Here is a 27,687-nt window from a genome sequence, read left to right as displayed (position 1 = left end):
AAGTTTAAATTCTTTAAGAGAGTAATTTTAGGTTAAAAAACATGTTACCTCTCCAAATCCAGAAAATGAACTGTTTAGAGAAGGCATCATGAAGATGTCTCCATAGACCACAAGCTGCATCAGGAGATCAAGAGTGAACTTTGGGATGTGGTGATATGAACTATGTGGGGTTGAATGCATTTGTTTTATATGTATAATCTTATTAATCTTATGCCATAGGGGACTGCCCCCTAACTGGCTTTTTGTCAATGCATCTAGAAATCATTGGTTTTGTTCTCTTTTACTCCTAGCCTCATATTATTATAATTTCATTCATGTTTACAAGACACACTGGAGAGATTAGTCTTCTGCATGTCTCAAGGAGGGAATGTTTAAATGGAGATTTTGAACTTTGACTTAGTTCCCCAGAAGTCCTTAGTATCTCCCCAAATTCCCTATAATCTCTTCTGCATCTCCAGGTAGGCGAGATCATGCTATTGGTATTTAACTGGTGGTAACAACTCCCTCTCTCTCTCTTTTTGTATGATGTAGAATCAACAGTGAGGGTGGTAAGGTGGGGAAAATTTGAAAATGGCTAACCAGCCATGGGCATGTGCTTTTTATTTTGTATTCTTTTTGTTCCTTGATTTCTAATGATCTTTAATAAACTTCATAAAAATAATATTTTTACTATTAGAGATATAATTTTGGATTTTACAAAAATAAATAAAATATCATTCCATTATTTTATTTACCAAATGTGTATTTCTAAACTAATACTAAAACAAATAGGAATATTAAAATGTTTCTTTTGAAAACGATTTGTTTGTAAACTAGGAGACTTATTTAATAGAATTCTTTCAAAGTTTCCTTTGTTTTTCAAAACCTTTGTCAGATCAAACTATGTGAGTTATATTAATGCTTTCCCAGGAGATAGTCTAGGTAGTGATAAATTTTTATGTTTGGGCTTGTATATCTAATTGGTGGCACCAGGGATTTTATTTCTAAATCCCAAAATGAATTACTAAAGTAAAATGCATTCATAATACTTTATTTTACAATAGAGGAAGATATTAAGGAAGAGAGAAAATGTGTGTGAGAGAGAGAGGGAGAAAGCTCCAGCTTCTTCAGAGCCAGGGGGAAATTCTAAGGCCCTCTTCAGGGAAAAGGAGTCTCAAGATGATGGACCATTCTTGAAGCCTCACACCTCCAGAAAGGGAAAGGAAACTAAACCTTTCACTCACCATGGTGATCATCTAAGAGGAAAGCAGTCTGAGGTCTCCTGCATGAGCTCCTCCAAGGGTCCAGTTCCACAGCCAAGTGTCTTTACTCCAAGTCTGAGTGTCTGTCTTCCAGTCCAGTTTCTCACGTGTCTGTCTTACAGTCTCTCCTCTGAGTGACTCTCCTCCATTCTTCATTCCCCTTGTGTGCCTGTATTTCCTCTATTTAAAGATCTTTTTCTCTTGTGTCACCTCCCCTAAATTTTATGTCTACCAATCACAGAAGATGCTCCTCTCCTGGACTGCCCATTCTTTCACGTGTGGCTCACAGATCTCCCATTCAACACCATTTGGTATTCACAACTTTTTTGTGATTAGTTCACATCTTTTTGTGGTTAAAATTGGTAGATATACTTTAAATACTGGGTTAACACTTTGAGGGATTAAAATCTAAAAATAGATAGGGGATTACAATTTAATCTTCACAATAAAGGAAAAGCTAAGTACCTTTATTGTTACAATCAGGAGATAGCCAAATCCAATCTTCACAGTAGAGATCATCTAGATGTACAGATGGGCCACTCAAGTCAAGATAGCTAAAGTTGTAACAGTGAGTACGGCATGAAATATAACAATGGCTGTGAGCTGGTGGGACATAATAAATTCTATCAAGTATACCAGAAGCAAGGGAATTAATTTTATTGATTACCTCAGCCAGATTAGTGCTTTCAAACACAGTCGGTTTCTCCAAATCACTTTGAATCCCAGGTAAATAGAGTCATTCTTACTCATCTTCATCATCCACATAGTAAGCCAAATTATGTATATTAATATAGCTAGCTAACTAGTTTGATAGATAGATACATATATAAACTGATGGATAGATAGAGATAGATATATAGACAGAGAGAGAGATAGAGATAATGTATTTGTAAACCTATATCCATGTGGGCAGCTAAGTGATATAGCATATTTAGAACTGGACCAGGAATCATCTTTCTTAGTTCAAATTTGGTCATTAACACTAGCTGTTTGACCCTGAGCAAATCTCTTTACTTGGTTTATATCAGTTCCTCATTTGTAAAATGAACTGGAAAAGGAAAACTCAAACTATCCCAATATTTTTGCCAAGAAAACCCCAAATAGGGTCAGGAAGTGTTGAGCATGACTGAAACTGAACAAATATATACACATATAATATATACAAACATGTATGCATATATGTATATATATATATGTATATATATGTACATAGACAGAAACTTAAATATGCCCTCATAAATCATCTAAGCATTACTCTTGCCTCATTCTTGCATGATCTTGCAACAAACAAGGAACCTTTCTAAAATGCATTTTGGTTTCATAGCATGTAGGACTGTCCTAAATGGACAGCTTTTTCAGGACTTTTTATTCACTCTTGTTGGGGAATAATCAAATATTTTAATGCCAACTCATATATGCCTTAAATACTCGTTACTGAGGCAACCTGGTATAGTGGAAAGGGTGGTATTATTAAAACTAAGACCTCAATTCTATTATTTCATCGGGTACTTAATGTGTGGTGAATGGAAATCTATTGCCTGTGGTTTGTTATTAAGGGTCCACGTATATAAAATTAAAAAAAGAAAATGATTACATATTTACTCTCTGATCAATGGTTACTATGAGGAAAGCATGGATAAAGTGTTGTAGAAATAGGAATAATCTCAATAACATGAATATAAATGATGATACTGAATCCCCTGAAATTATTTTTCACTAGTACCTTTCTCTCTTCAGTATCTATCTTCATCCTCCATAATCAAGTGAGAATAATTAGGACAAAGGAGGAAAACATGGATCATGGAATTTGACCAACTTAAAAAGGAAGTTAACTGTATTGCAAAGATAAGGTGTGTACACATAAATATTTACATTTAGTGTGATTTATAAAAAAAATAAATCCTATTGTCAGTTTTTTCATGAATAATAATATAGCAGGTGCATATATGAGCATATATGAATCTTGTATTTCTCTTTGTATAGCACTTTTGATGATTTTTTTGTTTTGATATATTTTCTCTTCCCTTTGATCCCATCTAGTTCTTCAATTATAAATAATTAAATATATATATATATATATATGTATATGGAGAGAGAGAGAGAGGAGAGTAAAAAAGGCAAAATAAAATTAACCATCCAGTCCTCTAATATTTCCTGTCCAAGAATACAAGATTGCAAAGTCACATACACAAAGAGACACAAAATTGCATTCTGAAATTATTTTGCCTATCTTAGATTGCTTTAAACATCAAATCAACAAGGTCCATTTTAATAATGAGTTAGAGGGTCAAGAAACTGTCATAATGCAGGAATTTGATCTAAGTCCAAGATTAATTTTGTTTTACTTTGTTTTGCCATTCTATATAATGTCTATCTAAATTCCTGAAACCTGAATCCTTAGCCCCTTCTCTATTTGCCGCTCCTGAACAGAACATGTCATTAATGCTTCAATGACACTTTCATTGCCTTATCAAGTGGTTTCCTATGTTTTCTCATCTCAATGAATAGTGAAAGGTTATTTCAATTTATTTTAATACATAATTAATGGTCATTCTCATGAACATTTAGAGCACTTATTATTTGTCACTACAAGACATAAAGAAAAAATACTTTCAATTAAATGAAATTCAAGAGGAGGAAAGAATGAAGTATTTCAAAATTTTAACTGAAATTAAAATAAAGAGGGGAATGAATAGATACATACATAAAAACTTAGAAATATCTATTAAGGAGGCGGAGTTAAGATGGTGACTTAGAAAAGTGTTAGAAAATATTACAAAATGTTAAAAACAACTTTATTATATTAATTTAAAAAGATTTTGTACAAACATAACCAATGTAACCCATATTAGAAGGGAAGCAGCAAATTGAAAAAAAAAATCTTTATAACAAAAATCCTCTGACAAAAGTCTAATTCCTCAAATTTATGAGGATCTAAATCAATTGTACAAAAAATGAAGGCATTCTTCTCCAATTGTAAATGGGCAAGGGACAGGAATAGTCAATATTCAGATAAGAAATAAAACAATTAATAAGCATATGAAAAAGTGTTCTAAATCTCTTATAATCAGAAAAATGCAAATCAAAACAACTCTCAGATACCACCTCACACCTAGCTGATTGGTTAATATAACAGCAAAGGAAAGTAACCAATCTTTGCTGGTAGAGTTGTTAATTGATCCAACCATTCTGGAGGGCAATTTGGAACTATGTACAAAGGGCACAAAAAAAACTCTCTGCCCTTTGATCCAGCCCTAGAATAGCTGGGTTTATACACCAAAGAGATCATAAAGAAAAAGACTGGTACAAAAATATTTATAGCCATACTCATTTGGTGGTAAAAATTGGAAAATGAGGGGATGCCCTTCAATTGAGGAAGGACTGAATAAATTGTGGTATCTGTTGGTGATGTTATCAAAGGAAAAATGAACTAGAGGAATTCCATGTGAACTAGAATGACCTCCAGGAATCAATGCAAAGTGAAAGGAGCAGAAGCAAGAGAACCTTATACACAGGGAATGATCCACTGTGGTATAATTTAATGTAATGGAATTCTCTACTAGCAGCAATGCAATGAACCAGGACAGTTCTGAGGGACTTATGAGAAAGAACACTATCCAAATTCAGAGGAAGAAATGTGGGAATAGAAACACAGAAGAAAAACAACTGCTTGATCACCTGGATCGATGGTGATATGATTGGGGATATAAACTCTAAACAGTCACACTAGTGCAAATATTAATATACTGGAAATATGTCTCTATCCATGAAACATGTAAAACCCAGTGGAATTGCACATCAGGTATGGGTAGGGGTTGGTGGAAGGGGAAGGAAAGAACATTAATCTTGTTACTATGGGAAAATCTTCTTAATTAATTAATTAATTAGAAATTTCAAATAGAAAAATATCAATTTATGTATCTGCTAAAAATCCAAATTGAGAGAAAATAGATGATAAAAATAGGGAAGACAAGAACCAAGTTGAGGGAGCCTGTAGGAATAAGATTTGGAAATATACGTATAATGAAAATATATAATGCTCATTATGAATAAGGTATAATTAAGTAGGAAGAAGAAAATCCACTGTTCATGGCTAAATGGAACCAACATAATAATAAAGCCAACAAAAGCATTATTCCAAAAGTAATTTCAACAATTTAATTTTATATCAATGAAGTACCAAAATATATATTTCATAGACTTTGATAAAATATTTTTAAAAATTATTTAAAGAAGCAAAATATCTTTATTACACAGTAAAATAACACCTAAAAAAGCTAGACATGAAAAAGGAATAGAAATTCTAAATGTCAGAATAGTATAAAGCAGTTGTCATCACCACCCTGTGGTACTGGTTAAAACATAAAGAATTAGATAAATGGAAAAGATAGACAGTGTTCTACATATTTTGGGAAAAAATTTGTTACAAAATTAACCTTTATTTGATTAATTTTAAAAAATAAAAATATCTGAGAATGGAGGAAAACACACAGGAAGAAATCTAAATTTTAAAATCCCATAGTTTTTATCCAAAAGAAGTTCAAAATAAATATAGAACTATAGATCATATTCTTTTCACTGTTATGGACAACTCATACAATTTTTATATCACATTTTTTTTATTTTCCAAATTACACATATTTTAAATGAATATTTCTCTTCACTAAAACATTAGGCAATTTGAAATACACCAAACCAAATATTTTAATGCATGCTTACATAGCACATCAAAATAAATACTAGATTATTATGACTGAAAATTTGATTAATATGTTTCTTCTTCAGTTATTTTGAATCTTGATTTATGATCATATTGATTAGGTCTCTAAATTCTTTGATTTTTTTAATTCTTTATAATGTTAACATTAAGTTTTTATTTTATGCTTACTTGATCTGCATTATTTCACAAGTCTCAATTTTTTTCTGAAATTACAAATTTCATATTTTGTAAAAATTATATCCCATTATATTCATATTCCAATTTTTTGTCATTCCTCAAAAATAGTGTACAAATTTAATTTACAATTTTGGATTTTTATAAAAATGGTGTTGGAAAGATATTATTTCCTCTTTCATTTACTTATTTGGGGTACAAACCTAGTAGTGATGTATCTATATCAAAGTATATTCAAAATAGGTTTTTTCTGAATAGTTAAAAACTATCTTCCACAGTGTTTCAACAAACTCTAGCATCACCAAGTGTGAACTAGTCTAAAGTTATTTTCATGAGCATTTTGACCATTTACCTATTTAGTGATTTCTCAGACATATAAATTTGATTGATTTCCTAATATTCTAGGAATTAGACATTCATCAAAGACATTGTTAAAGATTTCCCCCGAATCATATGATGTATTTTATTTTTTAATACATTAGATTTGTGAAAAATATAAACAAATGTTTCTTTTATTGTTTGTTTAATCTTCACTGTGACATTTAGTCACTTGTTCTCTCCATTTTCAGAGATATAAAATCTAATTTCTTCCTAAGTCACAATTTTTTATTATGGAACTTAAAAAAATTCTAAGACATGCAGCTATTTCTATTTGTAGTACATCTTGGTATATATCATTAGATATTAGCCTAAATCTAATTTTGCTAAATTGCTGTCCAGTTTTATCATAATATTTTTCATTGTTGTTTTTGAAAATACTTCTTGTTCTATTAACTATGGTCTTACATTTCATCACAATATTCCATTGTATTATTTGCCATCATGTTACATAACTAATATGTTCCAATAATGATTCTCTCTCTCTCTCAAATACACACACACACATACACACACACACACACACACACAAATATACACACAGTTCTTAAAAAAGAGGTCAATGTTTTAAGAAATAAGTGCACATCCACAATACAATAAACAAAGTAAAATTCATACTGGTGCTAAATACAAGATGTCTCTTGATATTAATCATCATCTAAAAGAAATGAATATTGATAGAACCCATAAGGGTCCTGAGAAAAACAAACAACAGAAATATCTGGCAGTTATTTGATGTCTTTAAAGAATGTTGCTAAGCAGGAAGTTTTTGGGGCACATTGAGGATACTCTGAAAGAAGAGGAAAAATATGTGTCTATAGAACCTGAGGCATAAAGGGAAAAAAAAAACGAGACTCCTGGCTATTTCTTTATTGAAAACAGTCCTTTTGTTTTGATCTTCTTCAGTGAAGTAATGACATCCTTGTTCCTCAAAGTGTAAATCATGGGATTAAACGTTGGTGTCACAATGGTGTACAAAAGAGAGAGCATTTTGTCTTTTTCAGCTGAGTGGCTTGACTTGGGTTGTAAATATGTAATAATAACAGACCCATAGAATAAGCCCACAACTATAAGGTGAGAAGAACATGTTGAGAAAGCCTTCTGTCTTCCCACCGATGGCAGCTTCAGGATTGTATTAATGATTCTAATATAGGAAACAAGTATCAGAAAAAAGGGAAGAATGCCAAAAAGTACAGAATTAACAAAAAATGAAAATTCATTCACTGAAGTGTCTGCACAGGCTAACTTCAGTAATGATGAGACATCACAGAATAAATGATTGAGTTCATTTGGACCACAGAAGGGCAGAGTGAATATCTGGTATGTCTCTCCTATCATGACTGGAGTCACAAACATTAAGGAGCCAAGTATCAGTATGTTACACACCCTGTTGTTCATGATGACAGGATAATAGAGAGGCTTACAGATGGCTACATATCTGTCATAGGCCATTATACCCAAGAGTAAGCACTCAGTGGCACCCATAATATAAAAGAAACAAAGCTGTACAGCACAGGCCAGCAATGAGATTTGTCTCTTCTGTGTCCAAAGGTCTGATAACATTCTGGGGAGAATAGCTGATGTGTAGCAGATTTCTAAGAATGAAAAATTTCCAAGAAAAAAGTACATGGGGGTTTGGAGAGCTGGATCAACTCTGATTATGACAACAATGAGACCATTTCCTATCAGTATATACATGAAGATGACTAAGAAAACCCCAAAGAGAACTCCTTGGAGATTGGGAAGGTCATAAAATCCCAGGAGGATGAATTCCACCACAAAGGAAATATTTTCTCCTGCCATATTTACTGTCTCTTTCTTCTCTTGAACTAATGAATTCAGAGCCAGCAAATCACTTTCTCTTTCTGCACCTCAGTTTTCACCTTAGAAAAAGAGAAGGCGAGTTTGGATGAATGATATGTTATAGCCATATTGGATTTGTTAATATAGTTTAAATACTTATCAGCTTAAAAATAAGCTCATGATTTTAAAATCCATTTCAAATATCTACTAAAGCATGATCTTGTTTGTTATTTTTGTTTTTGTTGTTAGAAGGCACTTAACAGTTAAATTATTGCTGTTATTCTAGTTAATTTGCATTCATGTGTGGAGTTTGGAATGGATATCTGGTTAACTTAGTAATATCTTTATATAAAAATGTATCATCCAATGTCCCATTCTATAATAAATATTTATTTTTTCAAAGAAGATCATCTGTAATTAGGGACTTTGGGGAGGTAGGTTCAGATGGGAGATCAATGGATTATTTTGGGCCAGTATCAGGGTTTCCAACTGTGTGTTGAAGGACCTAAAAGTTGGCCCTTGCTAGGTCAGAGTCTGATCTGAGACCAGGACACAGATTTACTCAGTCACAGTAAATGGAAGATGTAATTTATTTCCAAAGAGGGGGGGAGGAAATGGGGTTGAAAGGTAAGGGGAATTTCTTTTACTAATCCATTAGCTACAAGCCCAGATATAAACCTCCTCACAGAGGGTCTTCCTAGACTTAATAGACTACATTTATTACACTCTTCTCTCCAATTATAAACCCAGTTCCTGTTCTAAATAACCTGCATTAAATCTCTCTCTTGGGTATTACTAGAGGTGCTGGTCTATTACAAATTTGGCTGGGTCCAGGGTAGGTCCCAGGTCCAGAGGGACCCAGACCTCTGTTTACTGCTCAGTGCAGATAGCTGGTTCAGGATCACAGATTTCTTCTCCTAAAAAAACACAATGGGAAAACCACCAGGAAATCCAGCAGGAATAGGATTAGCAGTCTCAACACAGACAACCACACTCCCCAAGTTGCATCATGAGAGAGACCCAACTGCCCCCAGTTGCAGCTTCACCCTTCCTTCCAATATTCCAGAATCTTTCTCTGCAGGCCTCATGCATCTATTCCTTGCAAACCTTATCTCTTCCTCATAATACATCCCAAGAAAGTAGAAGCTATTAGCTTCATATAGATAATAAAAAAGGAAATATAATTTATTTTCATCCAAGCCAGGGTTAAACCCCATCATCAATGATTTTTTCAACCTCTCCACCATTGTTTTGTTGTTATTGCTGTCCAGAATTCTGGATCCACTATCTTTTGAATATCAAATTCCTTTCCTCCATTTGAAGTGTTAATAAATCTCCCATGTCTCTGAGCTACTCTTCTGAGTAGTCTTCTCTATGACATTCAAAGGCCTGCATCACCCAATCCCCTACCTTTCCAAACTTCTTATACTACCCTCTGATAAATACCCTTCAAATCAGTGGTATTGACCTTGTTATTCTTTAAACAAGACACTGCATTTCTTGTCTCCAGGTATTTCCTCTCAATGTTCAACATGACAGGAATATTCATTGTACTCATCTCTGCTGTCTGCTTTACCTGGTTTCCTTACATTTCCAGCTAAAATCCCTACTTCTATAGGAAACTATTTCTAAAACTTTTTTAAGTCAAGTGTTTTGCCTCTGTTAATTATTTCCCAATTTCCTCTATGTTGTCTCCTCCCTTAGATTGTGAATTCTTTATAGTTAGACTTCCTTTTGTCACTTTTTATATTCCCAGTAGTGAAAAAACATTCCAATAAATAATTAATAAAAATTATAATAAACAATAAATCCTGGAAGATTGCTTACAACTTAGAATATCAAATCCAGGATGGATCTTATTAATTACATATCCAAACTAGCTTTCTCCTTTTTTTAAAGGAGGAAAAGAGGCTCAGAAAGATCAAGTGATTTATTGCTTTCTCTACCTCTCTGACTATCACTGTCCCCAACTATGTGAATTGAGCTCAATTTTCCCACTTCTTAAAAGAAAGGATTAGAATGAATATGTGTTAAGTTCTTTTCAAGTCATGACATTTCATTTATTTTTTCAAGAATGATGATTCTCTCATAATCACACTTTAAGAGACCCGAATTTTACCTTGCTGTAACATTCTGTGATTATCATAAAGACTACCCAATTTCTTTTGATTAAAGCTTACAAGGCATTCAAAAGTAATCCAAAATCTGCAGCAATGGCAACCAATCAGAATCATTTTCACTCTCCTCATGTCAGGTTCCAAATACCTATTTTATGTAACTTTCTGCCTCACTTTCTGGCTAATCTGTACTATTTAATTAAAACACTATTTTTTTAAATCATGATATTACCTAGTAGGCAGCAGAACATATTAAAAAATCACTATGGCTTCTACTAAAAATGATGCCTGTTGGTATTGATGGTAACATTGTTGTCATTGCTGTATTCTTATTTTTTGGGGTACAGAAGCTAAGAGGTTCTCCCAGAGGGAAACTCAGTGATCCTGGCACAAGACCCTCTTTAGTAATATGTGAGTTAGTTAGGGCTTCCTTAAAGAAATTGGAATGTTAATGGACTCATTCAGAATGAGAGTCTAATGAAAACCCCTTCAATGTTTCATTGAGTGGTGCCTAGTACTTTTTTTTATTAATGCAAAGTTTTAATTTTATAATATCAAAGGCCTACTTTATTTTAATTAGAGACTCTAGCAGGTTTGATATTTCAAACTTAGATTGTATTGGAAGAACTTCTGGGACATTCTAAAAGAAACTTGTGTATGTTAATTCCTGTGAAAAAGTATATAGGGCAGGATAGGAGTTAGAAGAAGAATCATACTTTCTTATGAGATCTATTTTTCTTCCATTGCAGCTACAGAAAACTAATTTAGATATTATTCATTCTTTATGTAAATCACTCAATATTTACCATTTGATTTGTTTTCAATTTTCAATTTGACTTCTTTTTAATCTGAATTAAAGCAATATTCCTGTTCATTATTATAAGTATTTGTACACTTCCAATTTTTTCATAGTCATGATGTTTTTTGATTTGCCAATTCTATAGGTATAAGAAAACTGACAATATACCTGGAAAAAGACAGATTTACTTCAATTCAGAAGATTTCTAAAACTGTATTGATATAAATGTGTCTTCTCTATATTAGCTCTCTATGCCTAAGTAGGTCCAATGTTTTACACATAATAAGAGTTTGGAGATCAGATATAAAAATAACCACTAAATCTCAGCAACTATAGATAACATGATGAAAGAATTCATGCTTACCTTTATCTGATGTAAAAAAATATAGTATCTATCTGTGTAATTTCTTTAAGAAAATATGTTGATGAATATTTCTATCATTTATCTTCCTTTCCACAATCTCTCATCTTCATCTATCAGTTATCTTTCTATTACTTTTTCTCTATTTTCCTATCTATTGATTTACACTAAACATTACATTCCATAAAATCATATAATAATAATCAAAATATGTGTAAAGCCTCCTTCATTTTCAATTAATATGAGAATTATTTAATAATTAGCCTTAATATTTAGGTTTATTTATGGAGAAAGGCTTGCTTTTGTATTATGCTCTTTGGGGACAACTCCTGTCTCAGCCCAATTTTCCATTTTTGATAAGAAGCCAAGTGTGAATCCAAGTACATTGTGTGCCAGATATCTAATAATGAGGCAGTCAGGTCTAGTGGAGTGATTAGGCTCAAGAGATTTTAGTTTTGGTTTAGTCTTGATGTTTACAAACAGTGTGAACAAATGGAAACAATTTCCTTATCATCTGATTATAAGATTCTACCTTCATGAAATAGGCAAAGGATTATAATGATATCAGTGTTGAATGATGTCAGAGATTGTCACAAGAACAATAGTAAATGACACTATTGAATTCTTGGAATATAAGTCAAAGAAAGATAGCACTTTTATCACCTATATCATACTACTTGTTGTCTCAGGAAAGGGACAATATGGATAAATGGAAAGAATTTGTTTGGTAAAATGTCAGAAAACAAATTTTAGAAATTATTTCTATGTGTAATTGGAAAAAAAATATAATGACATCTTTGGAGAAAATTAACATATAATTAAGGAAGCTCCTCCTTTCTCTCTGTAGGATCTCACTGTGATATATTATATTAATCATGGTTCTAATCTTGAGTTTTAGAAGGGATGAGTGTGATTAGGACTAGAGATCACATCAATATATTTTTATATAGTTTGAGTGTGCCAGAGGTTTTTTTTTTTAATTTATAAATTTATTCATAAAAAATAAATAAATTTGGGTTTGAATAATAGATTTGCTTTCTGTTACTTAGAAGTGTATTACTATAACTCCTTATCTTAGATATTATATAATTAGAAGGCTTGAACCCTAGGACTCCATCTCTCAGAATTCTTTTCTTGTCCCAAGAATCTTTTCCCTTCATTTACACTAGGGTCAATTCATTATTGTTTTTAAGTTGAATTCTTTTCCTATTCTCACTCTCACCATGCCTTGAGTTAGCTCCCTTTTTACTCCAACTTTTTTCTTCATGTTAATTTTAGTAAACTTTAGAAATGTAATACTTGGAGAATTTTGGATATTAATTTTAAAATCTACAGTATCATTCCCCTCCTTGTTGAGATGAAGGGATTAATAAAGTTAATTCTATGTTCCTTTCCTAAGTCAAATGAACCTATAGCTGGAGAATCTTTATAACCATGGTCAAGTGAATGGAAATTTCTGATTTAAGGATGAGGCCCTGTGTCTCTGTGGACATTTTAAGGGTTTTCCTGGAGTCAAACCATGAGCCTTACCCTAGGTCACATGTAGAGCAATCTTATCCTGTCAAAATTTGGCACCACAAAAAAAAAAATGTCAAAACTTGAGGTTGCTTGCTCTCTGAGACAAAATGTTTTTAAAAATTCAGATACTCTTATTCCCTACTAATTCACAACACCCTTTATTTATCTTATTTTTATCATATTAAAGATGGAAAGAGTGATTATGTGAACTGTGTCAAGGAAGTTCATTCCCTCCTCCTCCTGAGTAGCTTGGCCTGTCTGTCAACATTCCTCACATAACACATTTACATCAGGTTTGCTTCCATGTACGTGCTATATGTCAATAAAAGTGTGGGGCTTTTGGCTTTAGTTTTGTAGGCTAGATCAAATGAGTGAAGAGAATAGCAGAAAAGGGGGAAAGAGGAAGGGACTGGCAGGCTAGACAATTCATGGTCAGGTTACTTAAAGGAATGATGAGATTTAAAACTATGATTGTCTTCCCTTTCTAATAAACTTTATAAAATATATATCTGGGTGGAAATATTAATTCAATTCTTACAGATGGCAAACAGATTGGTTCTTTAGGACCTTTAATTTTCTCCTGAGCAAAGTTTTGAGTAAGTGCTTAGGTAAGCATAGGTGAATAGAAGCAACTTCAGTTTTCTTGCTTGCCTGTATATGTGAAACTCACCTTGGCTGAGAAAGAGAAGTAGAGCCATCTAATGAGCCTCCCCAGATTTATTGGTAAGAAAACTCCCTCCCATATGTTTCCCCAGCCCCATTCTTTTACCTTAGTCAAGGGTGGTTCTGCAGAGTTCTGGCCAGAGCACAGGAACCCATCCCAGCCCCTGACTTCCCCAGGCATGCTGAGTGAGAAGACACACCTTAAATTAATCCTGGTGGTCTTTCTAAACTGTGGATTAGAGTTAGGGGCTCCCTGGGGCAGTAAAGAAGGGGAAGTATGCTTTTGGCATAGACAGAACTTGGCCCTAACTTTTCCAACCCAGCTTTTGTGACCATTGACCCAAAGTCCTCCCACTGCACTCAGCACAGCATAGCCCTTGTGGACTGCGTGAACAGTGAACAGGGGTGGACCCCTAGGAATTTGTGTAAGACCCCCATGCCTCACAACTTTTCAATCTGGCAGTGAGGGGCTAGAGCAGGGAACTCTTGTGCTTGGTAGTCAGACCAAGAGGGAGAACTTCCTGGGTTAAAAAACAAATAAACTTGGCACTGATTGAGCTGGTTTCTGGCAGTAACAAGCATCCCTCAACTTTTGAAAGAAACACATGGCTGTTCGCTCTGGGGGAGGGGAAGGGATTTAACTCCATTTTCTTTCCTTTCTCCCTTCTCCCCCTCAAACAGTCCTTAGAACTGGGCTAAGAGGACGTGCTTTTTGCAGTTATTTTCTTTCCTCCCTTTCTCCCTCTGCACATTCTTCAGACTGCATTTTCATAAGGATGTTCTCTTTTGAATTTTCTATCACCTTCCCTTTACCCTCAAACTTTCCTTGTAGACTGCCTGCTTCCTTTAGCATATCAAAACCCACAATTTCTTTCTCTTCCTTTATCTACCCCAACTGTTGGGTTTTTGTTCTCTCCCTTCCCTATCACACACATTTCTTTCTCCCTGCTTGTTTAGATAAGGCACCACCTAATGTCAAGAATTAAAACTGCAGGAAAATAAAAAGAATTCCTTTGCTACTGCTACTAGTGATATAAAACAATGGCATTAAATTGAATACTTTCAAATAAAAGGATTATTAAGAGTTAAATATTAAATCCAAATTTCTACAATTGAACAAAGCCAATATTAAATCAAATTAATTACATACAATATTAAAGAATAATTTTAGAACACAATAAAATTAATAATATATCAATAACAATAATTAAATTTCAAAATCTTAAGCAAGAAGACAATGAAAATCCATCCCAATTTATGGATTGACTTATTGAGCTGAGAGGAAGGTATATAGATGTTGATCTTGATAGGGAATGGAACATTAGACAAATCAGAATATAATTCGTGAAAAACAGTTGTAAGGTAGTTAGGAATTATTTTATGACTAGCTGTCCAAACTGATCTTCTATGGGCCTTGAGGAATTGAAAAGAGTGGCAGTTTATGCTTTTGAGGGACATAAGGAAAAGAAGAACACTGATTTAAGGGAAGCCTTAAGGAAGGAAATAAAGGAATTGATTGCTAAACAGGCTGAGAAAGATAAAGAGAACACCTCTTTAGTAGAGACATTGAGGAAGGAAATAAAAGAATTAACCAAAACAGTTGGAAAGGTAAAGCAAGAAGAGATCATAGCTCCCTTACAATAATCCACAAAACAACCACTAAGATATTACTTTTGTGGAAAAGTGGATCATGTAATTATGAATTGTAAAAAGAAAAATCAGGAAAATAGGAATAGAAGTTTCAGGAATAGTAATATTGATGGGAGGAATAGTTATTCCAATGAGGCAAATGAAAACTCACACCCAAACATCTGTACTCAGTGTGAGGGGCTCCAGAGGTGTGGACAAAGGGATTGTGATAAATGATGGTACTTGGGAGGGGAAGGATCCTCAAAGAGTCTGGAGGTGAGTTTTAAACTTTGTCAGACCTCATTGTCTTATTGATGTTAACTGTTTCCATTTGTTCCCCTCCCCAGAATGAAGAAGTCTATGTAAATTAATTCTAAATACAAAATGTATGTAATTTACTGTTAACCATTTAATAAGCTATTAAAATTGAGATATTCTGTTACATTGTTTTTTTATTTGTACCACCCTCATGATTATGATTGTCCTGAAGCCCATAAACAGCATTTTGTTCCTTTTTTACCTTTGTTAATCATCACATATATGATGATGGATGGACTTCAGCAAATTGGTTTCAACCTGTATACAAGTTTTGGGAATTTAATTGGTTAACAATTTAAATTTATTTCAATGGGTCTTCAAAAGTTATTTTCAGATATCTAGGAGTATCCCTACCTCTGACTGATCATTTATTTGCTTGCCACTGAGTTGTTTGTAACAAGAGGTAAGGGTCCATTTGTAGTTCAAGTAGAGTGCAATGGCAGTGCTGTATTTTCCCATTTCTACATTTATTGAAAATGTAATGGATGACATGCCTGAAGTGATTTTCACTTTTTAGTCCTAGGGTCCACGTGAAAATGGGTGGGACATATTGGATACAGTTCTCTTATGCTGTTATAGTCTCATACCAAGAGGGGGGGAGGTGCCCAATTGACTTAGTTACCCTTTCATGTGTTATAATATCATCCAGTAAGTGGAAATTATTTTTTTCTGTGAAGCCTAGTAGCTTTGAAATGAATTTATTATATTTGTATCTTTTTATTAACTGTACAGAGGTTGTTTGTCTCTCCCACCAAATTTTGGAATGATGGTAATTATAGACTTTGTTAAAATATCTCATCCAAGGTTGAAAGATTGGCTAAATCTGTAGAACTTGTGGTCAGTAATTCATGTGTTCATAGGTTTTTTGCATGTGACATAGTCATGTGCATCCTAATGATAGTTGGTTTGTTGCCTATTGTCTTAAATGGGCCCTTATAATTTTGGGAATTTTGGTACTTCTTAGAAGCTTTATTAGTTGTTATACTACTGTGTTTAAATGGCTTTTACCTAGTTTAAAAAATATGTACAATCACATTGAGGACCCTGGTCAAGTTAAGAGGGATATAAATCTCATTTTTGAGAGTGCACCTTTTGTGTTGTGGCTCTGTTTGGCAAACACATTGTCACATTGCATATGAACTCTGAAATTATAATTAAAAAAAGTTTTTTCTCTTTATCTTTGTAATGGAATATTTCATTTTTTCCTATCCTAGTTGATACTTGAAGTACATGAAGTCAGTATTAATTTTTTATTTACTTGAATGATATAGTTTACAGTATAAGTTCACAGTATCTATTAGCCATAGTACCTATGCATACCCAAAGGCTTTAGACTATGGAAAACTACTATTTATCAATAAATATTATGGGATTTTCATTAATGATTATATCTGATTCCAAGAGAAGGGGAAAAAAAGAGCCAATATACATTGCCAATTAGCAAGAGGTCAAAATAGAACAAAACCAATCCAGGGAGGATTATTGAACTTCTATGCCAATATGAAAGGACTTAAACCTAGTGTGAGAATCAAGGTTGTTGCATTTGACATATGTTAAGATGCAGGACTCACTGTACCACAGTCCATGTGCAATATTCTGAGTCAAGTATCTCAGTTTGGCTACCATTCTGGCTCTCCCCATCTCTGACAGTGTAGGTACAATCAGACCAGGGAATGATTTTTCCCATTTGCTGCTAAAACTTAGTCCTTTCTCTCTTATAGTTTGGCAATTTTCTGTAGTCCTGGCTGCAAATCCGTAAAGTGCTGTATTGCTGCTATTGTCCTAGAGGACTTATGTGGGACATAAGTCACTTTAATTGGACCTTGCCTGTGATTCAAGAATCTCTTACAGGTATATTTTTTACTCAGGATTTTATACACATAAGATTTTTATTTTGTTTTTTACCATTTCTGTATTTCTTAATTTTACACAGAATTTCATTTTTATTACTCTTTTATTTTGGAATTTTTTGGGGGGGGTTGTTTTTGTTCTTCTTTTGACAATTGTTTCATATACCTCATAACTCAATCATTTATCTTGGTGTGATTCTGGTTTTGATTGACCCCCTCCTAAGGAGGGATTTTATAATTTTCCTAAAATCCAAGATTTAAATTTTTTTGGGAGAAATTTCAGGAAAAGAAGCTTGCTAACACCCAAAATCAAGAAAGTGGATCCCTTTGGAGAAGGCTCTGTAAAGATGCCTGAAGAAGCCACACACTGCATCAGAAGATCCAGAATGAAGTTTGGGATATAATGATTATATACAAGATTATATATACTTTTAGCTAGAAGGTATTTAGAGTTATAAGATATATTTAAATGATCCCTTGGGGAGACAGGTCTCCCAAAGGATGACAATGGGGATTGTGTCAAGGAATTTCATTCCCTCCCCATCCTGAGTAGCTTGATCTGTCCTTCAGCATTTCTCACATAACACAGTTATTCCAGGTTTGCGTACATGAGTGTGTTGTATGTCAATAAAAGTCTGAGGCTTTTGGCTTTAGTTTTGTGGGAAGAAAGCAGCAGGTAAGGGGGAAAGAGGAAGGGACTGGCAGGCTAGGCAACTCATGGTCAGATTACTTAGAGGAATGATGGGATTTAAAACTATGGCTATCCTTTCCAATAAACTTTATAAAATATATATCTGGGTTGAAATATTAATTCAATTCTTACAGAATCCATTAAAGAAGGAAGAAAGGAAAGAAGCAATTATAGAATTCTTACTATATATCAATTATCATGCTAAATGTTAAAGATAAAATTACAAGCAAAAAGATAGTCACTTCCTGCCCTCAAGGAAATTCTTGTTATTGTTGACCCTTCATATTGTACAGAACCAATGGCATCATGAGAGCAATGTATTTTCTTTTTTAATTTTTTCTTTAATTTTTATCAATTTCTTTTTTTTATTACATGTAGAAACAATTTTCAACAGATGTTTCTTAACATTTGGGATCTAGATTCCTTCTCTCCCTACCTCTTGTCTCCCCTAAAGAGGGTAAATAATCTCATGGAGGTTATAGCAATGCTGTAATATACTACATTTTCCCCGATTTCCCAAGTTGTAAAAGTAGACATGTATCTCATATACAAGATAAAAATCCTGAAGGAAATTGCTGACATTTTATAAAATTGAAAAATCATTATAACTATAAAGATGCTTAATGCTGAGCAGATTTCCAGGTTTGCCCAATGTAGTTCAGTAATGTCTGGAGAAGAGAATTTTAAGTTTAAACAGATTAATACCATCATTGTTATGTTAAAAGGTATGAATGAGTTATTAGGTGCTTCTGAAAGTACTTCTAGAAACAAATAATAACATCTATTTTCATCCATATAGCAAAGATTACCCTTGATGATAAAAGATATAAATATTGTAAGATTACTTTCAGTTTCCTCCTTCCTATTTCTTATTCATATTTCCTAATAATAAACTAAGTGTTTTGCATTTAATAAACAACACACTGGCTTTTGTTTAAACTTCTCCCTCCCCCCCCCAAAAAAAATAAAGAAATTAACCCTTTACATAAGGAAATTAAAAAAAAAAGAAAATCCATACCACTTTCCTCTTACTTTTTTTCTGCTGGTCTAGTTCTAGGACTTTGAAATGTGTGTAATACAAATGATTGCATCTGTTACTGTTCTCCATGTTAAAAAAAAGAATAATTTAGTGTAATTAAAAATACTATGCTTGTATCTGCATTCCAACTCAAACAGTTCCTTCTATGGTAGGAGATAACATTTTTCATTGTGAGTCCCCTGAGGTTTTCTTGGATCTTTGCATTGCTAAAAATAGTTTAATTTGTCATTATTGATCATCATATATAATGATATTCTGGTTCTACTCACTTCACTCATATATTTAGATACCAGTGATATGCCATGACCAAAGAAGGCAAGTTAGTCTTTTCACAGTGATATTTGCAAATTATGTGCTTTCCAGTATTTTTTTTCTAAAATCGTTTCCATCAATTCTTAGTATTCCATTACATATACAGTGTGGTATGTGTGTATGTGTGTGTGTGTGTGTCTGTGTGTGTGTGTGTGTGAGAGAGAGAGAGAGAGAGAGAGAGAGAGAGAGAGATAGGAAACTCTGATTTATTCTGCCAATCCTCAGTTGATGACATTAGATATAAAAATATCTGTGCCATCATTCCGAGTTGAAGGTCCAGGTATAATTGTGGGAAAATAGGGATGGAGTTCTCACCATGCTGAATCTGTGGCAAAGATCCCATTTAGATATATAACAGTTTCTTTTATAGTATTTTGACATCTAATTAGCATAAGTGATTAACAAGATATAATGTTCAGAGTATGTGAAATCATGTTATAACAATTTGATCACAAGTGATAAGAATTAATAAATTCTAGTACAGGATAAAGGTAAGATACATTATAAAGAAATTTAATCTCATAGCTACTAATCCAGAACCATCTTCCCAACTCTGGGAGGAAATAAGTAATAAGTACCTTATCTTAGTTATAAGACACTGAGAGAGCTGTAGTGAATATAAATCTTCACAGGAACAAATAATAACTGGACATCCAATGTTGTTTTCCTATGATCTCATTAGGACATCAACTCCAGCTGTGTACTCACAATTCTAAATGAGCACTTCTCTCATCCTACATGAATTTCAGATTCTCTAGATAACTATATAAACCTGATTTTTTTTAATTCCTGCAACAGAAGCTCTTCATCTAGTTAGTTGCTTAGCCATAGTATTTGAAAGGATGTAGTTTGGTGTGTTAATATTGTATGTATGTGTTAGTATATCTATATCCTTTCAAATATTATGGTTAATATACTATTATTGTAATTGATAGCTTTTATATAGCAGGTTTAATCCTTCAAAAAATTATGGTTGCAATTACCTACCTAAAAGAGTATATGAGATTACCTGACTTGTGATCAGTGATGGGAAAGTAATTTATATATACACATCCTTTCTCTTTTTAAAATTTTATTTCTTTGTATTCTTGAGTGAAAGGACATGGATAGTTTTGTGGAGCTATAGGTGTGCTTCCAGATTGCTTTAAAGAATGATTATTTCAGTTCACAACTTGACCAATAGTATATTCATGTTTCCATCTTCCCAAATTCCCATTTTCATATTAGCCAAAATCTGATAGGATTAAGGTAAGAGCTCACAGTGGTTTTAATTTATATTTCTCTAATCAATAGTAACCAATAATTTTTCAAATGAAAATGGTTTTGATTTTTTTTTCATTTGAGAACTCCTTGTTTATATTCTTCAACCATCTATCTGTTGGAGAATGACTTATAAAATAGAGTTAGATTTTTTTAGGATTTTTTTAAGGAATTTTAGGAAGAAAATATATCTCTATTACAGTGTTTTATAGCTATTTCTCTTTATTTCTTTCACTACTAATCTCTATATCCTTCTCCCTAACTCACCATCTCTGTCTCTTTCACACATGCAAAAAAAAAAAGAAAAAAGAAATAAAAATTCACATAATTAAATTGACTTTTTTAAAAGAGAAAAGTTGGTAGAAAAATAGTAAGTAGTAGAACCACAATCAAAGAATTTTTAGATATTTATAATCATTTACATAAAAAACACTATTCAAGTTCAATTGGGAACTAGCAAAACAAAATGGAAACATCAGATTGTTTTCTTAAATTTTAAAATCAAATCTCTGGAGGGGCTCTCTTTGGATGCAATGACATTGCTACAGGAGACATAAAGAGAAATCTATTTCTATATGATCAGTGGAATATATGCAGTAGAACCCAAACATTATACATTTAGTTAATTGTTTAGTGACCCAATAGACTTAGGAAGTAGTTTTCTTAGTGCAGCTAGGACATCCTTATTTCTCAGACTGTATATCACAGGGTTAAGCATGGGAGTCACAGTAGTATAGAAAAGAGAAAGTACTTTACCTGATTCTGCTGATTGAAAAGACCTGGGCTGTAAATACACAATACTCCCAGACCCATAGAATAATGTCACAACCATGAGGTGAGAAGAACAAGTAGAGAAGGCTTTGGTTCTCCCTGAGGTTGAGGGAAGTTTCAGAATGGTAGTAATGATTTTTAAATAGGATGTGAATATCAACAGAAAGGGAATTAGGACAAATAACAGAGCAATAACATGGACAGAGACCTCTATCTTATACGTGTCACCACAAGCCAGTTTCAATAAAGGTGGGGCCTCACAAAAAATATGATTGATTTTGTTAGGTCCACAGAAGTTCAGAGAGAAAATCAGGTATGTTTCTTCTATCAGAATTGGGACCCCAATCATCCAGGAAGCCACAACCAGTTCAATACAAATCTTATTATTCATGATGAGAGGATAGTAGAGAGGCTTACAAATGGCTACATATCGGTCATAAGCCATCACAGCCAGAAGCAAGCACTCTGCCCCTCCCAAAATATAAAGGAAGCAAGTTTGTACAGCACAGGCTACAAATGAAATAGTTGTTTTTTGGCTCCAGAGGTCTGCCAGCATTTTGGGAATAGTGACTGATGTGTAACAGATTTCTAAGAAAGAAAAGTTCCCAAGAAAAAAGTACATGGGGGTTTGGAGAGATGGATCAACCTTGGTTATGACAATGAGCAGACCATTTCCCATCAGTATACACAGGTAAATGACTAAAAAAACCCCAAAGAGAAATCCATGGAGGTTGGGAAGGTCAGAAAATCCAAGTAGAACAAATTCTGCCAGAAATGTGAGATTATTCTCTGCCATTATGACTCTAATCTTCCTGTGGAAATAATGAATCCAGAAATAAGCAATCACTTACTTCTTTGTGCCTTGGTTTCTCTTTCAGCAAATATCAAAAGTTGATTAAAAAATCTGTCAAATGATTCACAAATTTAATTTCATCTTTTCATCATCACCCCAGCATTCTGTGTTATATTCTTTCAAGTTCTCTCTCCATAGCAATATTCTATATTTTTAAAGAAAATTTCAAAATCTACTAATAAATTATTTGATATTTATTGTAGAACAAGCCCTCTGGTAATGTTCTTTTACTGTCACACTCAGATGAAATTAGCATTAAAAGAGCACAATTCTATACCATATTTGATATTTCAGTATTATAATATGGTATTTTCCTAAAAACCTGAGTCATAACTTCATATAAGATATGGTATAAAAAACAAAAGCAGATATAATTTGTTTTCCAAGCAGTGTTGTCCTTATTACTTGGTACTTTTCACCAACCTATCTTTGCTTATGACATTTATCATGCCTAGAAGATTTTCTCTCTCTCTTTTTAATCGGAATTCTACCATTCATTTTAAGTCCATCTTATTTCCTTAATCATACGGTGTAGAGTTCTCTTGCTATCTCTAATCAAAAGAAATCCCTCCGTTTCTTGAATTTCCATGTCATATCATCTGGACAAGATATTGGTCAATTAAGAAATTCCTGATCAATTTAACCTCAATGATCTCATCCTCTGCTTATTTCCCAACTTTTTTCTTAGCACCTTAAGGGCAATAGAGAATCCTTATATACGTTTAAATGTATTGAATTTGATCCTGAACATAGTATGTATTCAATAAACATTTGTTAGTTGGATTAGATTACATTTATGATATGAATTGAGAAAAATATATTATACTAAGAATATTACTCCTGATAAGTGAGCCTAAAAATTCCAAATTTAGAAAATCATGGAATTATATTAATAAATTATCCCATTTTAATACCATTTCATTCAGCATTTTCTCTTTTCATACTTTCAGAAGCTTCATAAGATTATTTCCAAAGTAGCACACTAGAGAAATATTCATTGGAAGACTGAGACAAACAATTGGATTAATTATAATAGTTCAAGATTAAAACCTGAACATGAACTGAAATATAGTTCAAGAAAAATTGGCCTATATAAGGGAAAGTGTGGGAAATTAGGCTATAGTAAAATACTAGCTTCCTGAAAGTTTATAGGTCTCCTGAGGACCAATACTGCTGATAAAATACTGAGAGGCCTAAAGTAAATCAAAACAATTTCATTTTGTTTTTTTTTTTAAATAATATTCTTTAATCTAAAATCCTGTCCCTCTAGCCATCTTGTTTCTTAAATGTGTTAACTTAGTACATTAGAAACTTTACTGCCTTTGCAAAGAGAAGATGGATTCAGATATCACCACTCAGCCTTTACCTACTGTATTTCCATTATGGAGCCATATATCTATATATACACACATGTATACATATATCCACATATGTGAATTCATATATCCACACCTATACATAATTTATTTTTACCTTATTTTATGTTAAAATTTAGATTTTTAAAATTCTTCTGATACCTCCCATACCTGCTGAAAAGGCAAAAGTAATAAGATATGCATTACAATTGTAGCCATATAAGAATAAAGGGAAAATATGACATTACAATATGTACTCAGAGTTCATCAGGTCTCCCTCTGGAGGTGGATAACATTTTTTTTTTTGTCATGAGTTCTTTGGAGTTGTCTTGGATGATAGTTTTGATCAGGGTAGTTAATTCTTTCAAAACTCATCATAATTACATTGTTTTTATTGGCTACAGTGATTCCTGGTTCTTTTTATTTCACTTTGTACCAGTTCATATAGGTCTTTCCATGTTTTGTTTTCCCTTTAAACACTCTCCTCTCATAGCAGAAATAGCCTTCCCTCATAATCATATGCAGTATGTAACCATTTTCCAAATGATGAAAATCATCACAGTTTCCAATTCTTTGCCACCACAAAAAAAAGAGTTATTGCAAATATTTTTTACATATAGGTCTATTTTCCTTTTCCTTTGATCTTTTTGTGAGTTTGACTTAGTTGCAGTCTTGCTGTATCAAAAGGTATTCATAGTTTTATGTCCCTTTGATCATAATTGCAAATTGTTTTCCAGAACTTTTGGAGCAGTTTTCTACTCCTGAAAAAATTCATTAATTAATATAAGTATTTTCCCTCATCCTCTACAGTTCTTAGTATTTCTGATAGTTGTGAGGTAGTACACCTTCATTGTTTTAATTTATCTTTCTGTAATTAATAATGCTTTAGAGCATTTTTTAATACAACCGGCTCTTTGTATTATAGTCCCGTAATTCTTAAAGTTCTATTTACACTATCTTTTCCAGGTCAGTTACTTATCCAAAGAGATATTTCATATTTTCTTTCAATTCATTCTATTCTTTCAACTTTATTTTATTGTTATTTGAATTTCAATAACTTTTTGGCAATTCTAATTCTAAATTTTAAGACTTTTTAAGAAAATATTTTCTTCCTTATTTTGTATGTTCTTTTTCCATATGGTTAGTTTTGCTTCTTTTTAACAGATTCTTTTCCTTAGTGAACTTTTTGCCTCTTTTACTATTTGGCCAATTCTGTGTTCTATTTTGTTTTTATATTGCCTATAATTTTCTTCCTATAGTATTCTTGCATAACACATTTCTTTACCAATTTTTCCTCTACAATAATAACTTCTTTCTTTAAACTCTTCTAGGTTTTCTTGCTGACCTTGGTTTCAATAACATTTTTATTTGTGGTTTTCTTTATAATTGTTTTCACATTGTTATGTTTTTCAGAATTTGTCTTTGTTTTTCTCCAATAGTTTTTTTTAAGATAAATTTCTTTTTTTTCTTATTTTTGTTCATTTCCCAGTCTACTTTTTAAAACTGCATATCAATATAAACTTTAATAATCACTTTATGACATTTTGTGGCCTATATTCTCTTCCTCCCTATCTTTCCCATTCCCCCAAATGACACTTATATCCTATAGTTTATACATAAGTTATCATTCAATTTTTTATTTCCTTATTTCTCATATTCTGAAAAGGACACATTGCTCATACAAGAAAAAGTAAAAACTCACAAAGGAGATAAAATGAAAAATGTTATGCATCTATCTGCATTTAGAATCTAACAATTCGTTCTATGGAGTTGTGTACTTTTTTCATCATGAGTATCTTGGAGTTGTATTGGATTGTTGCATTGCTAAAATAATTAACTTATTCATATTTGATCATTAGAGATTATTGCTCCTACTGGGTATAGCATTCTCCTTCTTCTACTCATCTCACTTCACAACACTTCACTAAAATATTTCCAAATTTTTTTTAGTATTGTTTTGTTCATCATTCCTTAAGGCACAATAGTATTCCTTAAGGCACAATAATCATATCTCACAAATTAGGTCAGCCTTTTCCAAATTAATGGACACAAATTCATTTCATAGTTCTTTGCCATCACAAAAAGTATTGCTAATTTTTGTAGGTAGGTCCTTTCCCCTTTCTTTGATATCATTGGGATATAAACCTAATATTGTTATTGTTGGGTCAAAGTGTCTAGCCTATTTCTTGACTTTCCATCTTACATTAAAGTTGGACTCTGTTCACCTGGGAGTGGGGAAGCACCTTCCCAATCTTCACTTTTTTTGTGTTACTGTTTTCAGAACTAATGCTGGGGGTCTGCAAGTTTGTTTGTTTTTTAATCTTTTCAATATTGTGTGATCCTGAGAGAGTTGTGGTCACTGCCCTATGGTTCAGCAATGTTTGTTTTTTTTCCCCTGAGGTTAAGACCCTATTTCCTTATTGTATTCTTGGCCCTGGATCTGAGGCCAAGTAATCTGCTCTCTAATGACTAACATCAAAATACTCATTACCACCCAGTAACTATGAACTAAGAAGGTTATAGGCAACAGAATTGGCAGTCAATGCCAACTGCATCCAGTTCTAGAATAAAGTTCTTGTTCTCATTAAGACCAGTTATCTGACACTTACCATATCCAGACTCAGAGTTCTTAAACCTGCTGTGGTTGTAGCTGTAACTGTAGCCACCAAGGCTTACCGATGTTACTTCTGTCAATCCAAAGGCCTATGCCTATTCTACAATTACAGACCTTTTCTCTTCAACTTCTTAGTTCACTTAGTTTGGAAAAGATTTCCAGTGACTTCATTGCCTCTGATATTGCAATCACTCTCATTGAAGAAATATGATCCTAACTCTAAGATCATTATAGGAACTGGGACTGAGATTAAAAACACTAAAATTTCAATGCTACGCGCATTAACAGTAGATTTACTCTAATGAAGGTTGGAAGAAAATTAGATTCAGGTATGAGATAGTATTTAAGTAAATGTTTCAGAAACTGTTTTAAGAGAAAACAAGGATCTAGAATTATTTCCCTAGTTTTTGATGGACTAACATTGTAGGAATCACTCATCCTCCCAACCATTTAGTAGCCTAATATTAGAAAGTCTCCAATTTATATCCAAAAACATGTTAAAGCAGATAGTCGCATTTATTGTTATAACAACTTATACTCCTAGAATAAGAAACAGCGGTTCTTTTTAAAGGACTGCTCCTGCAGTTGTAAGTTTTTGGTCTCTTCTATCTGTCACCTAGCTTTGAAATTCAAATATTTTTTCTACTATCATAAATTTTTCCAGTTACATTCAAAATATCCCCATTTACTCCCTTGACTTATCTTCCTATTTATCTATATTTCTTTTTCTTATCATTTTTTTAATTATCCTAATTTGCCATGAAAAGCTGCTCATTGACTAGGTACTCTAAGTGGGCTTGAAAGATCATATTAAATGATAATTTTATCCTAAGCATCAGAATTTTCTATTAACAAGAACAGATTCCTTACTATAATGATTAATGTCTTTACCTTCCTTTTGGTCTGATGTCTTTGACTCACAATTATTAGACCCTCCCTCATGAATTATTCAATCTTGTATATTAGGAGGAAATATCTCCCTTCTCATGCTCACACAGAATGAGTATTTACTAAATAGAAACATGGCCCATGGAGTTTCCTGTGTAAATTACTTTCTCTGTGACTTACATCTGCCCTGCCCTTTCTTTCCTATGTTTACCTTTCTGTGTCTCTCCAAATCTCTTTCTCTGTCTTATCTTTGATTTAGATGATATTAACATGATATTCATCACTATTCATCAATAAATAAACACATTTTTTAAAATTTTTTATGATTAGAGA

General features: G+C 32.9%; 2 protein-coding genes across 2 annotated transcripts in view; both read right to left on the bottom strand.

Annotated features, from left to right (window-relative positions):
• Positions 1-7,374: 7,374 nt before the first annotated feature.
• Positions 7,375-7,965, bottom strand: LOC100022327 (olfactory receptor 10AG1-like). The gene has a single exon (XM_001374171.3). The coding sequence runs from the start codon at positions 7,963-7,965 to the stop codon at positions 7,375-7,377; it is 591 nt and encodes a 196-aa protein (XP_001374208.3).
• A 13,413-nt stretch (positions 7,966-21,378) lies between these two features.
• The window catches only part of LOC130455211 (olfactory receptor 10AG1-like), a 34,490-nt gene continuing 28,181 nt past the window's right edge, over positions 21,379-27,687 (bottom strand). Inside the window, exon 3 of the mRNA XM_056803762.1 lies at positions 21,379-22,433. Coding sequence (XP_056659740.1) covers positions 21,496-22,433 — 938 coding nt within the window. The 3' untranslated portion in view covers positions 21,379-21,495. The remainder of the gene's footprint in view (positions 22,434-27,687) is intronic.

This window comes from Monodelphis domestica, chromosome 6 (assembly GCF_027887165.1).
Source record: "Monodelphis domestica isolate mMonDom1 chromosome 6, mMonDom1.pri, whole genome shotgun sequence".
In the NCBI taxonomy this organism is placed as follows: domain Eukaryota; kingdom Metazoa; phylum Chordata; class Mammalia; order Didelphimorphia; family Didelphidae; genus Monodelphis; species Monodelphis domestica.
Note: the sequence above shows the minus strand (reverse complement) of the source record. Positions and strands in the feature narration are given on the sequence as shown.

Coding starts and splice junctions, on each gene's coding strand:
- LOC100022327 (XM_001374171.3), bottom strand. CDS start 7,965: ATGGCCTATGACAGATATGTAGCCATCTGTAAGCCTCTCTATTATCCT.